Raw genomic sequence first — 11850 nt, 5'->3', positions numbered from 1 at the left:
TTGGGTTTTTGCAGGGAGAGGGAGGAGGAGGAGGACCGTGGGCTCCTTGGTGCTCTCTGAGCCTGGTGCTTTCCCCGCAGACATTTTACGACCCAAACTAGGTAACAACATCCGTGCTCCTCTCAAGAGGAGCCTTGGTAGTACAGTGGTTTAATGCACCCTGTAATTAACACAGCTGCCTGCAATTTCTGCAGGTTCGAATCTCCCCAGGCTCAAGGTTGACTCAGCCTTCCATCCTTTCTAAGGTAGGTAAATTGAGGACCCAGTTTGTGGGGGCAATAAGCTGACTTTGTATAAATATACAAAAGGATGAAGGCTATTGCTTAATGCATTGTAAGCCGCCCTGAGTCTCCGGAGAAGGGCGGCATATAAATCAAATAAAAATAAAATAAAAAAATAAAATAAGAGGAGGAGAAGGAGAAGCCACATCCTGGCTGAAAGTTTGCAGGACTCCACCACGCTCAGCTCACCTTCACCTCTGCCGAGCCCCGGACTGTATCAGTCGGTCTCTTGGCAACCCGGAGACGCGTCACTTCCTGAGCAGCTTTCTGCCAAGAGGTTGGTCCAGCCAGCCTGGCAGGCTCGGGCAGGGCGAAGGGGCGGTTCAACAGTTGGAGAAAGTCTTGGCTGGGGTGAGCGAGGAAGAGCCGCGTCTGCAAAAAAATATTTTTTTGGCAAGCTCGGGCGAGGCGCCGGTTATTCTTAATACCGTTTTAAATAAGGCGAGGGGGGGGGGGGGGCAAAGCTTTGCAAAAAAAAAAAAAAAAGAGGGGGGGGGCAATTCGCAGACTTGGTACGGTTGTGGCTCTTTGGGCGAAGCGGAGTTGTGCCAAGCAGGAGGCGCCAGGGAGTTGGAGAGCTTGGAGATGCGTGCGCTCCGCGGGACGCAGAGAGGCCAGCCGGGCGCGGCGGACTCGGCTACGGATCCCATCCTCCGCGCCGGCCTCTGAACTCTCTTTCTCTCTCTTCTCTCCTCCCCACTCCCCTGTCCTCGCCTTGCAAAGGACAAACCGCCGCAGGGGAAGAAGCGATCGCCTACGCCTTCTCCGGAGCGCGCCTGCCCCTCCGCGGGCTCCTTGTCTCTGCTTTTTCCCCCCATGGCTCCTCCGCCTTTCCAGCTAAGGGGTCCGAGGGGAAAGGAGCCCCCCAAGTGAAGGGCCCCCGCCGTCCGGCTGTCCTCCGATGCCCGGCTCCCCAACGGCTCCCCCAGCATCCGTCTCTCTCTCTCTCTGGCCGGAGGCGATGAGCGCAGACTTGGACCGTCTGTCGGTGGGTTCGCGCGCCTCCAGCGCTTCTTCCTCGCCTTCCTTCGACGGTGCGGGCAAGGGGGCCGCGGGACAGGCCGGGTTGAGGAGCGGGGGCGCCGGATCCGGCCTCCGGCTGCTGTCGGCCAACGTGCGGAAGCTCCACGGGGCCCTCAACCTGCTGCTGAGCGAAGGCGAGCGGGAGCAGTTCATCCATTGCCTTAACGTCTATCACTGTCGGCGGAATGTCTACGACTTGGTGCAGACGCTCAAAGTCTTGTTGGACGGTCCGGAGAAGAGGCAGCTGCTGCCCATGTTGCGCCTGGTCATCCCTCGCTCCGACCAGCTCCTCTTCGACCAGTACACCTCGGAGGGCCTTTACTTAAAGGCGGACTTCTTGCCCACCGCCGGGGCAAGGTACGATGGGGCTGGGTCTACCAGAGTCCTCCCTCCGGCCGGTGCTGCTTCCTCCGCCCGCTTTCCCTCTCCCACCCCGGCTGCTCGTCTCTGGCCTCCTTCCTTAGCCTCCTCCGGTAAGCTCCGGCAAGAATTCAGCACCTCCGCGGACGGGACAGCTCCCGGAGACTCTGCGGTTGGCTTGGAGGACCTGCCAGGAGAAATCAGGCAGGTGAATCTCAAGAGGCAGAAGGCTCAAGAAGGGTTGGGTTTCAGCATCCGAGGGGGCTCCGAGCACGGCGTTGGCATCTACGTCTCCCTGGTGGAGCCGGGCTCCTTGGCGGATAAAGAGGGCCTTCGGGTGGGAGACCGGATCCTGAAGGTCAACGACAAGCCGCTGGACAAGGTGACCCACGCTGAAGCCGTCAAGGTGAGGAAGGTTGTTGTTGTTGTTATTGTTGTTAGTTGAGAAGTCATGTCCGACCCATTGCAACCCCATGGGCAACATTCCTCCTGTCTTCTACCATCCTCTGGAGATCATTTAAGGTCACGCTGACTGCTTCGGTAACTCCATCCAGCCACCTTGTTCTCTGCCGTCCCCTTCTTCTTTTGCCCTCCATCGTTCCCAGCATTAGGCTCTTCTCCAGGGAGTCCTTCCTTCTCATTAGGTGGCCCAAGTATTTGAGTTTCCTCTTCAGGATCTGGCCTCCTAAAGAGCAGTCAGGGTTGATCTCCTCTAGGACTGACTTGTTGGATCGCCTTGCAGTCCAAGGGACTCACAGGAGTCTTCTCCAGCACCATCGTTCAAACGCCTCCATTCTTTGGCACTTAGCCTTCCTTATGGCCCAACTTTCACAGCCGTACATTGCAACTGGGAAAACCATCGCCTTGACTATACGCACTTTTGTTGGCAGGGGATGTCTCCGCTTTTTAGTATGGTGTCTAGATTTGCCATAGCTTTCCTCCCCAGGAGCAAGCGTTTTTTAATTTCTTGGCTGCAGTCCCCATCTACGGTGATCTTCGAGCCCAGGAAAATTAAGAAAATTAAGGTAGTGACTAATCCACTATCTCCACTTCTTCCCCATCTATTTGCCAGGAATTGAGGGGGCCGGATGCCATGATCTTAGTTTTCTTAATGTTGAGTTTTAAGCCAACTTTTGCATTCTCCTTCTTCACCCGCATAAAGAGGCTCTTTAGTTCCTCCTCACAGGTGAGGAGCAGGCAAGCCCAAAGCTGCCAACATCAACCTCCCCCTGTGCCAGTGCATGTCATTCCAACTTGCAATGTTGTGTTGGCCTTGGTTCTAAGTATTATGTCCCCCTCCCCGTCCATCCGTCCCCCTGGTTGAAGTGTCCTCTTAACCGAAGCAGATGGCAGAGAAAATGTAATGATTAAGACGAAGGAGAACTTGGTCAAAATATATTCCATATTCCAGGTCCCAGAATCTTTCAGAATGAGAAGTGATGGGTCAACGAGTATGGAATGCACCAAATCTCCCCAAAATGTTAGATCTGCTTTCTCCAACAAAGGGGTCACCAAGTGAGGAGTCCTTGGTGCTCTCTGAGCTTCGTTGCTTTAATTGCAGATGTTTCATTTCCCAAACTAGGTATCATCAAGTGCTAGAAGGGAGAGGGGTTTGCAGAGAGGAGGAGGAGGACTGTGAGGTCCTTGGTCCTTTCTGATTTTGCTTGGTTTCTTGCAGATGTTTCTAGCTTCTAGGTGTTACTAGCACTGATGATGTTGCCTTGACGATGTTGGGCAATGAAACATCTGCAAGAAAACACCCAAGCTCAAATCACACCAAGGACCTCTCGTTTCAACCCTGAGCTCCAAATATTCTCCTTGGTTGTCTAGCGAGTGAGTTAGATTTCACCTGACTTCTCTAAGCGTTGACTAGGAGTTGACTTCGTTGACTAAGAATCATGGTCTCCTATTTGGAAGCTGGCTTGCCGGAGAGAATTCAGTGCTAGAAACTTGAAGGAAAAATCTCTTTCTTCCAGAGAGATATTGAAGCTAACCTAAGGACAGCCAGGTCTAGCTTTAAAAAAATTATATCCTTCCAAGGTACTCCGACCACTAACATTTATATTCTAAATAAGTATGTTTCTGCTTTTTTACCAATTTCTTGGCGATAAGGTCTGTTTTCAGAGATTGGTGATGCAAAAGAGCATTGGAAAACTTCACATTGAGGCTACCTTGAGTTTCTTGGATGTTAGAACATAAATTTGAGCACCTTGCTTGCTATTTTTTTTAAGGCATTTTCCTCAATGGAAAGATTTGATGTCTGACGTGATTCAGGAATAAACCTAAAATTTTGTTGGAGGAAACACAGACTATTAGACACTGTTAGTATCCAATGAGAATAGTGCAGCTAATTTTAATCTAATAGTGTGTTGTTGTTTTTTAAAGCTGGCGAGCTTAGATTTTGGGGAGTGTGGGAAGAGCTGGAAGATAAGATGTAAGAAGAATCCCGATACAAACCATCTTACCTGCCCATTAAGATCTTTTCACACGTGATGTGGAAATTCAATTTACCAACCGAGAAAGCTGCAGAGTCAGCCTTTACTTCTGAAGTCCGTAGACTGAAGTTCCAGCAAATACAAATGCTTGTTGATACTTCTTAGGATTTGCATTTTTTACCAAGGATTGCAAACATTGATTGAAAGTTATGCCTTATAAGGAAAAGGGTGGACTTGAAACATCCTTTTGTAAAGGCTGTGTTAATCCAGCCACCTTGAAGGTCTTCTAGTCCAGCCTTGATGTGGTCAGTAAATGCCTCCTCCTCCTCCTCCTTCTTCTTCATCTTCTTCTCCTCCTGCTCCTCTTCCTTCTCCTTCTCCTTCTTCCTCCTCCTCATTCTCCTTCTCCTTTTCCTTCTTCTTCCTCCTCTTCCTCTTCCTCCTTCTTCCCTTCTCCTCCTTCTTCCTCCTTCTCCTCCTCCTCCTCTTCCTCCTCTTCTTCTTCCTCCTCCTCCTCCTTTTCCTTTTCCTCCTCCTTCCTCCTCTTCTCCTCCTGCTCCCCTTCAACTTCTCCTTCTCCTCCTTCTTCTCCTTCTCCTTTTCTTTCTTCTTCCTCCTCTTCCTTCTCCTCCTTTTCTCCTTCTCCTCCTCCTCCTTCTCCTTCTCCTTCTTCTTCTTCTTCTTCCTCTTCCTCCTCCTCCTTCTCCTCTTCCTCCTCTCCTCCTCCTTCTTCGATTCTCAAATACAGGGAACCCATAAACTATTTCAATGGGCTGGATTCTTTCAAAACTATCAGAAAAACTCTCCCAAGTTTAGACTAACCGAGTGTCTTGGGCATCTTCTAAATCGCACCCTCCTAAGTTTTCACTTGAAGCTACCCGTCAATCTACGAAGTCAGCCTGGAGTCCAGAGAGCAGATCTAGATTAAAGTTGATTAAATTTTCCTTCTGAAAAAGAGCAATCAAGGGACTTTTTCACCCATTACAACTAACCAAACTAGGCGTGGTAAAGAACATACGTGTGTGTGTGTGTGTGTGTGTGTGTGTGAGAGAGAGAGAGAGAGAGAGAGAGAGAGAGAGAGAGAGAAAGAGAGAGAGAGAGAGACAGAGATAATACAGTATGTTGTCAATTTTGGTGGGTCTATCAAACCAGCCAATTTTAGTGCATTTATCCATTTTTGGTGGTTTTGCCAAAATATAAAACTCCGAGGAAGAAATGCAGAGCCCACCAATTCTACCTCAGCTCCTAGCATGGTAGAATTATAAAATCATAGGAGCGAAAGGGACACTGAAGGTCATCTAGTCCAACCCTCTCTTTGCCGGTAGAGTGGGAGCAGTTAGCTCCAGATCAAAAATTGCAAGGAAGGAAAGGGGAAGGAAAAAAAAAAATCTACATCGATAGAAATCAGAATTCTCCACCGTTGACCCGACTTTATAATCCAGGCTGTCCTCGATTTATGGCCACAACCGAGCCCCAAAATTTCTGTTGTTAAGCGAGACCTTGGTTCAGCGAGTCGTGCCCCATTTTGCGACCTTTCTTGCCACCGTTGCTAAGTGAATCTCTGCAGGTGGTAAGTTAGTAACCCCGTTGTTAAGCGAATCGGGCTTCCCCATCGACTTTGCTCGTCAAAAGGTCGCAAAAGGGGGTGGCGGGGATGTGACCTTGGGAGGACATTGTGACTGTCATAAATACGAGTTGCCAAGCATCTGAATTTCGATCACCTGATTGTGGAGATGCTGCAAAGGTCTAAGTCACTTTTTTTTCTTTTTTAAACTTCGAACGGTCACTAAATGAACAACCGTAAGTCGAGAAGTTCTGGTGGCTCGAGCAAATTGCTTTAGAAGGTGTGCGATTCCTTCCTCGGGAAGACGTACAGAAATGATAGAAAGTTAACAATCCAGCCGTGAGACATTACAGAAGATATCATATGGATTACAAACTTAAAGTCAATTGAGGATTTTATATATATATGTAAATAATTTTTTTTTTTTTTAGTGGAACGGGTAGAAGAATAAAGATATTGAAAATATTATGTATGTAGACCTGTAGGAAAGTGGGTGGAGATAGGTTAGTTTACTGATTGTTTAGTTTAGGAGAAGGGATGTTATGTTATATTAATACACGTAAAAGATTTGAATTAAGAGATATATGTATGGGGGAGGAGGAAATGGATAGATTATGAGTTGAAATTGCTAAATTAGGATTTATTATATAGTTTCACAGCTGAAAGTTGCTTTGAATGTTGCTTTGAAATGCATAGTATAAGGGGGATATAATGATATTGTTAGAAGGATAGATTATGAGTTGAATAGATGAAATTGCTAAATTAGAATTTATTATATAATTTTACAGTTGAATGTTGTTTTTGAAATGTATAGTATAAGGGGGATATAATAATATTGTTAGAAAGAAAGGGTTAGTATACGAGGGGTGGTACAAAAGGATGGTAAAGTATTATATAATCTGTTATTAATTTGGGTTTTATTTTGGAGAAGCCACGGGGGAGGGGAGGGGGAGGGGGGGTTAGGGTGGAGGGGGGGGAAAAAGGGGGGGGGGAATTTGTATTTGAAAAACTTTTTCAATAATAAAAAAAAAAAGAAATGATAGAAAGTATTAATTCCAGGCGAGGAAAGCAATTTTCGTTATCTCAAGAGACAAGGACAGGATGTTTAATAGGAAAAAAAAAAAAAAAACCACAACCTCGCATTTTGCAGCAATGCTGGTATTAAAATCTCTTTCCCTACCAGCAAGATGGAAAGAGAAGTGATGGATAGCCATGCGTGATGGAAAGGCGCAGGAACGGATATTCTCGGGATAATCTTGAGTCATTTGTCCTCCCGTTTCCAGGCCCAACTTCGCTCTGTGCTAAACCTAGCCATAATTACATTGGTGTTTTTTTTTTCCCCCTCTGTAATGTGGATTTTTTTTTTTTTGCCAATTAGCATTTATGTAAAATACTTGGCAAGCCCGGTCGGTATATCGCAGAGCATATGTTCTTCCCTCCAATTCTTGCTAAGTAATTGAATCAGCTCGGGGGTCTATTTTTTAATATTTTATTTTCTGGAAGAAAAAAAAAATCATGATTAAAAAAAAAAAATACTGACCCTTTGTTCAAATGTCTATGGCATCCGAATCCTTTCTGGGAATAGAACAAGGATTTAGGACAGATGGTCCTCTCTCGTCAAATTTTTCTCGTCCTTGTTAAGGGATGAAAAGTAAAGATATCTTTCTTTGAACCGAGTTCAAATCCTGGGGAAATTAAGAAGCATGTCCGCTAGTAGTTTCCTTTGCAATGAGTGGAATTGATTTGTCTTCTTTTTTTCCAGAATGTTCTCTCTCTCTTTTTTTCCCCTTAGTTCTCAGCTTGGCCTATAGCCGTAAATCTTTCTGGTGGTCTCTCATCCAAGTATTAATCAGGGCCATATCTGGTTTACAAAATGAAAGATTGTTTAAAGTTGCCACTTACTGTTCCATCTGACATGAAGAGTTGCAAATATTTCCTTCCTTCCTTCCTTCTTTTCTTCCTTCCTTCCTTCCTCCTCTCATCTCTCTTTCTCTTTCTCTCGCTCTCTCCCTTCCTTCCCTCCCTCCCTTCCTTGACTCTCGCTTGCTTCTCAGACCCTTCCGTCCTCCTCATCTCTCTCTCTCCTTCCTTCATTACTTCCTTCCTTCTCTTTAATATCAATCAATTGAACTGACAAAGGTGATGTCAGATAGGCTGAACCTTCTTTTTTCCATCTTTTAAAAATATGATTTTCTGAGAACCGTGATTGTTTATTTTTGAAAACCATAAAGCTGAGTAAACGCATTGCACTGTCTTCTCTCTCTCCCTCTCTCCCTCTCCCCCTCTCCCTCTTTCCCTGTCTCTCCCCCTCTTTCTCTCCCTTTCCCTCTCTCTCCCTTTCCCCCTCTCTCCCTCTCCCTCTTTTCATCTCTCCCTCCCTCTTTCCCTCTCTTTCCCTCTTTCTCTCCCTCCCACCTCCTTCTCTCTCTCTTTCTCTCCCTCCCTCTCTCTCCCTCCCTCCCTCTCTCCCTTTTTCCCTTCCTCTGTCTCTCCCTCCCTCCCTCTCCCTCTCCCTCTCCCTCTCTCTCTTCCTCTCTCCCTCCCTCCGTCTCTCTCCCTTTTCCTCTTTCTCTCCCTCTCCCTCTTTCCCCCTCTCTCTCCCTCCCTCCCTCTCTCCCTCTCTCTCCCTCCCTCTTTCCCTCCCTCTTTCCCCCTCTCTCTTTCTCTCCAATGAGAGATTATTAGAGCATTCTACAGCTCCCAACAGAAGAAACCAGATGTAAACATTAGAATAAGCTTCCCAGTTCAGAAATTGTCCTTGAAAAGAAGGCATTAAAGTCCTCGCTTTTAATCTGGTTTCCTCCCAGGCTTGTTAAAACAGCGGCATTATAATTCCAAATTAGAAAACGGACAGCTTCTTTAAAGAGGGAGATAAAATATCCTAACGGTTTTATAAAATTATGCAGAGCATAAAGAGAAGGCTCCCTCACTTTGTAACTGCAACCACTTGAGAAGATGTTCAACAGAAGACTTAGGAGGTGAACCAAAGATATCTTTCTTCAGAGAAATTGGTGTAGTTGTGGGCCATTCCATCCAGCCTCTACTCTGTAGTTGAGTTCATATATTTAAGGAAGGCTTTTATGTGGTTTGTTGGGTTTGACATTTTCTGCGAGCCCAGCCTTTGTAGTTCGTAAACCAGATTGTAGATTGTATTCCACTCCACCATGTTGTTGTTTTCTTAATTAAATAGAATAGAATAGAATAGAATGGGATGGGATGGGATGGGATGGGATGGGATGGGATGGGATGGAATGGAATGGAAGTGTGGTTGGACACACAAGGAATTTGTCTTCGTGCATACACTCTCAGTGTACATAAAAGAAAAGATACGTTCATCAAGAATCATATTATCATAATATGATAACACTTGTATTAGATATAATTGTAATAGGATAACCAAATAGTTTAACCCGGGTTTTCTTATATCTTGGCCTATTTACATATTGTAGATTATCCTACTTATAGTTGAAAACCATCTCTATTTTAATACAGACATTCATAGTCTTTTTTTCCTCTGATTCCTACCCCTTTTCTCTAGCCACTCATAAAAACTGTTCCGTATCCGGTAGTATTCTGAGTCTTTTTTTAATCTTTAATTTTAAAAGTTAACCTATCCATTTCAGCACATTCTGAAATTTTTCGAATCACTTCTCCGTCTGGCGGAGTGTTTTCATTTTTCCAGGATTTAGCAAATATAATCCTTGCCGCTGTCAGTATATATAAAACCAAATATGTGGTCCCTTTATCATAACCCTCTGGTATTATTCCCAACAGATACTGTATAATTCCGGTTTCGAATCTATATTCTCTTTAGTGATCTCTTCCAGTCAATTATGTAATTTCTCTCAATGCTTTCTTACTTTGCTGCACGTCCACCACATGTGGTAGTATGTGCCTGGGGACTGATTACATTTCCAGCATTTTGTAGACAAGTTACTAAACATTTTTGCCAGTCTTGCTGGGGGTAAGTGCCACTTGTAAAACATTTTATATAGATTTTCTTTATAGGCTGAGGCCATAGTCAATTTATAATTCCTATCTCATAATTTTAGTCAATGCTGGCTAGTTGGAAGAAACACAGTTCAGCATCCAGTCCCGTTTACTGGCTCTCGACATCCCAATTAATATGGGATGATCTTACGAGGCTGTAGGAAGTTAGCACCCACCCCTCTCCTAGGAAAATGAGATGTTTTAGGAAATATTAAACGGGCAAAATATTTCCTTTAAAAGGGAGGCAGAAACTCAGTCCCCCTCCCCCACCTTTGTCAATGGGCCATCCGCCTTCCGCCGCGCCTTAAAGACCTTTTTATTTCACCAGGCGGGCCTGGCCTAATTTTCTCCCTCTTTTATAAAAGATTTTTAATTTTTTAATTTTTTTTTAGTATTTTATATATTCAAATTTTAAAATAGGTTTTAAATTGATTGGGGTTTTAATTTGCCTGGGCCAAAACTATTTAATTTGATTTTAATTCCACTTTTAAATTTTGTATGTATGTATTTTATTGTTTGGCTGTGCACCGCCCTGAGTCCTTCGGGAGTAGGGCGGTATAGAAATCAAATCAAATGAAATAAATAAATAAATAAATTAAGGTCTGGACCAGTCTATTCTACATAACAAAGATCTACCTCCTTCCGGCAGAGCCACAGTAGGAATTGCCTAAAGCCCCTTTCATTACATCATCACCCAGCAAGAGTTAACCAAGCTTGCGACTCAAAACACAACCTACAAAGTTACCCCTGCATGGCCCCATGGGAGTCTGACAACCCAATCAGAATACAAGCTCAAATTCAAAAAACCAGAGAGGGCATAAAACCCAGTCACTCTCAGCATCTCTTCCCTTTTTTGCCCAGGACCTCAAAACCATGTGGTCCTGTCCACCGTTAAACCATCTTTCCAATCAGCCACCATGTTTCCAGTCTCTTTCTCCCCCCTTGGAACTGAACCCAGAAGGATATTTCTTCCAACAAGGCTAACGGCTGTCTTACTATGAGCTGCGTAGATCAGATCCACCACTTCTTATATTCTTAAACGAGGAGACATGATCTCCCTTGCATGCAAAATCTTTGAAAGAGCTCAACTCCAGCTTTGTTCTGCCCCAGCTACAGACCCCACAGAATGCAGCACACCCAAAGTCTGTACAAACCTTAGTTTACTAAATTAAATAAGGTTTTTTTTTCCAAACAAAGGCTGTTAATTAACTTTCTTAACAGCCTACAAAAATCCAAAGAATAAATAATCTTAATCTTACTATGATTGGCAGAAAGCCCAGAAGCAATTTGCAAAGAACGAAGATCAAGGCACGAAGGAGAGTGAACAAGTTGTTCCCTGCAAATTGCTTCAGTCGGCGTTCCTCCTTAAATAGGCTAAGGGAGTGGCCAATTAGCCCCAAGCCTTACTCTCGAGGAGACCTCCTCCTGAGGGGCCACTCCTGCCTTTTGGCAGCTCTGCGCGCCCGTGCATCGAGAAGAGGCTCCTCCTCTTCTTCCTCTTCACTTAAGGGAGCTTCTGGAGGTTCTGAAGGCCCTGGCTCAATCCCTGCCTCTGGCACCACATCTTCTCCAGCCTCCTTATTGTCCGACTCGAGTGCCAGCTGCACAGGCTGCTGGCGCAGCACCACATCAGTCTCCTCGCTGTCCGAATCAGCTATCAGCCGCACAGGCTGTGTACGGGCCACAACAAGCTTCTTATTGATCGGCCAATATCAAGCTACTTCTACTTCTGCTAAGGGTTCTTTTCAAATGTCCTTTTTCCTAATTTCCTTTTGCATCCAACAAGGCTCAAATGAGACTTTCCTCGCTCGCCGAGGTAGCAGCCAGAGTAAACAAGCCCATTATAGTAGTTGGAATGAAGATCAGAGATGGAAGGGACCTTGGAGATCTTCTAGTCCAACCCCCTGCTCAAGCATTAAACCACATACCAATCTGGACCAATGGCTGTCCAGTCTCTTCTTGAAAAACTCCAGTGATGGAGCAACCACAACTTCTGGAGGCGAGTCGTTCCGCCAGTTAATGGATCTATTATCATTTATCTATCTATCTTTATCTGTTCTCCAGAAATGTCTTTATCTATGCATTTAGCATGCAACAACTTAAGTCTTCCTCCAGAAGAGCCGGATTTATTAGCACTAATTATGCCAAATTGCTACATCTCTATCAAGGGGATTCATTTGCATGCGCAATTCCGCTT

At 45.2% G+C, this 11850-nt stretch overlaps 1 protein-coding gene across 1 annotated transcript in view; it reads left to right on the top strand.

Annotated features, from left to right (window-relative positions):
- The first annotated feature begins 1242 nt into the window (after window positions 1-1242).
- The window catches only part of WHRN (whirlin), a 77639-nt gene continuing 67031 nt past the window's right edge, over window positions 1243-11850 (top strand). The window contains exons 1-2 of the mRNA XM_070955896.1: window positions 1243-1686; window positions 1849-2070. Of these exons, the coding sequence (XP_070811997.1) occupies window positions 1243-1686; window positions 1849-2070 (666 nt within the window). The remainder of the gene's footprint in view (window positions 1687-1848; window positions 2071-11850) is intronic.

This window comes from Pituophis catenifer, unplaced genomic scaffold (assembly GCF_029215685.1).
Source record: "Pituophis catenifer annectens isolate HBS135680 unplaced genomic scaffold, rPitCat1.0.hap2 SCAF_17, whole genome shotgun sequence".
In the NCBI taxonomy this organism is placed as follows: Eukaryota; Metazoa; Chordata; class Lepidosauria; order Squamata; family Colubridae; genus Pituophis; species Pituophis catenifer.
This window is presented reverse-complemented; position numbering and strand designations above follow the sequence as displayed.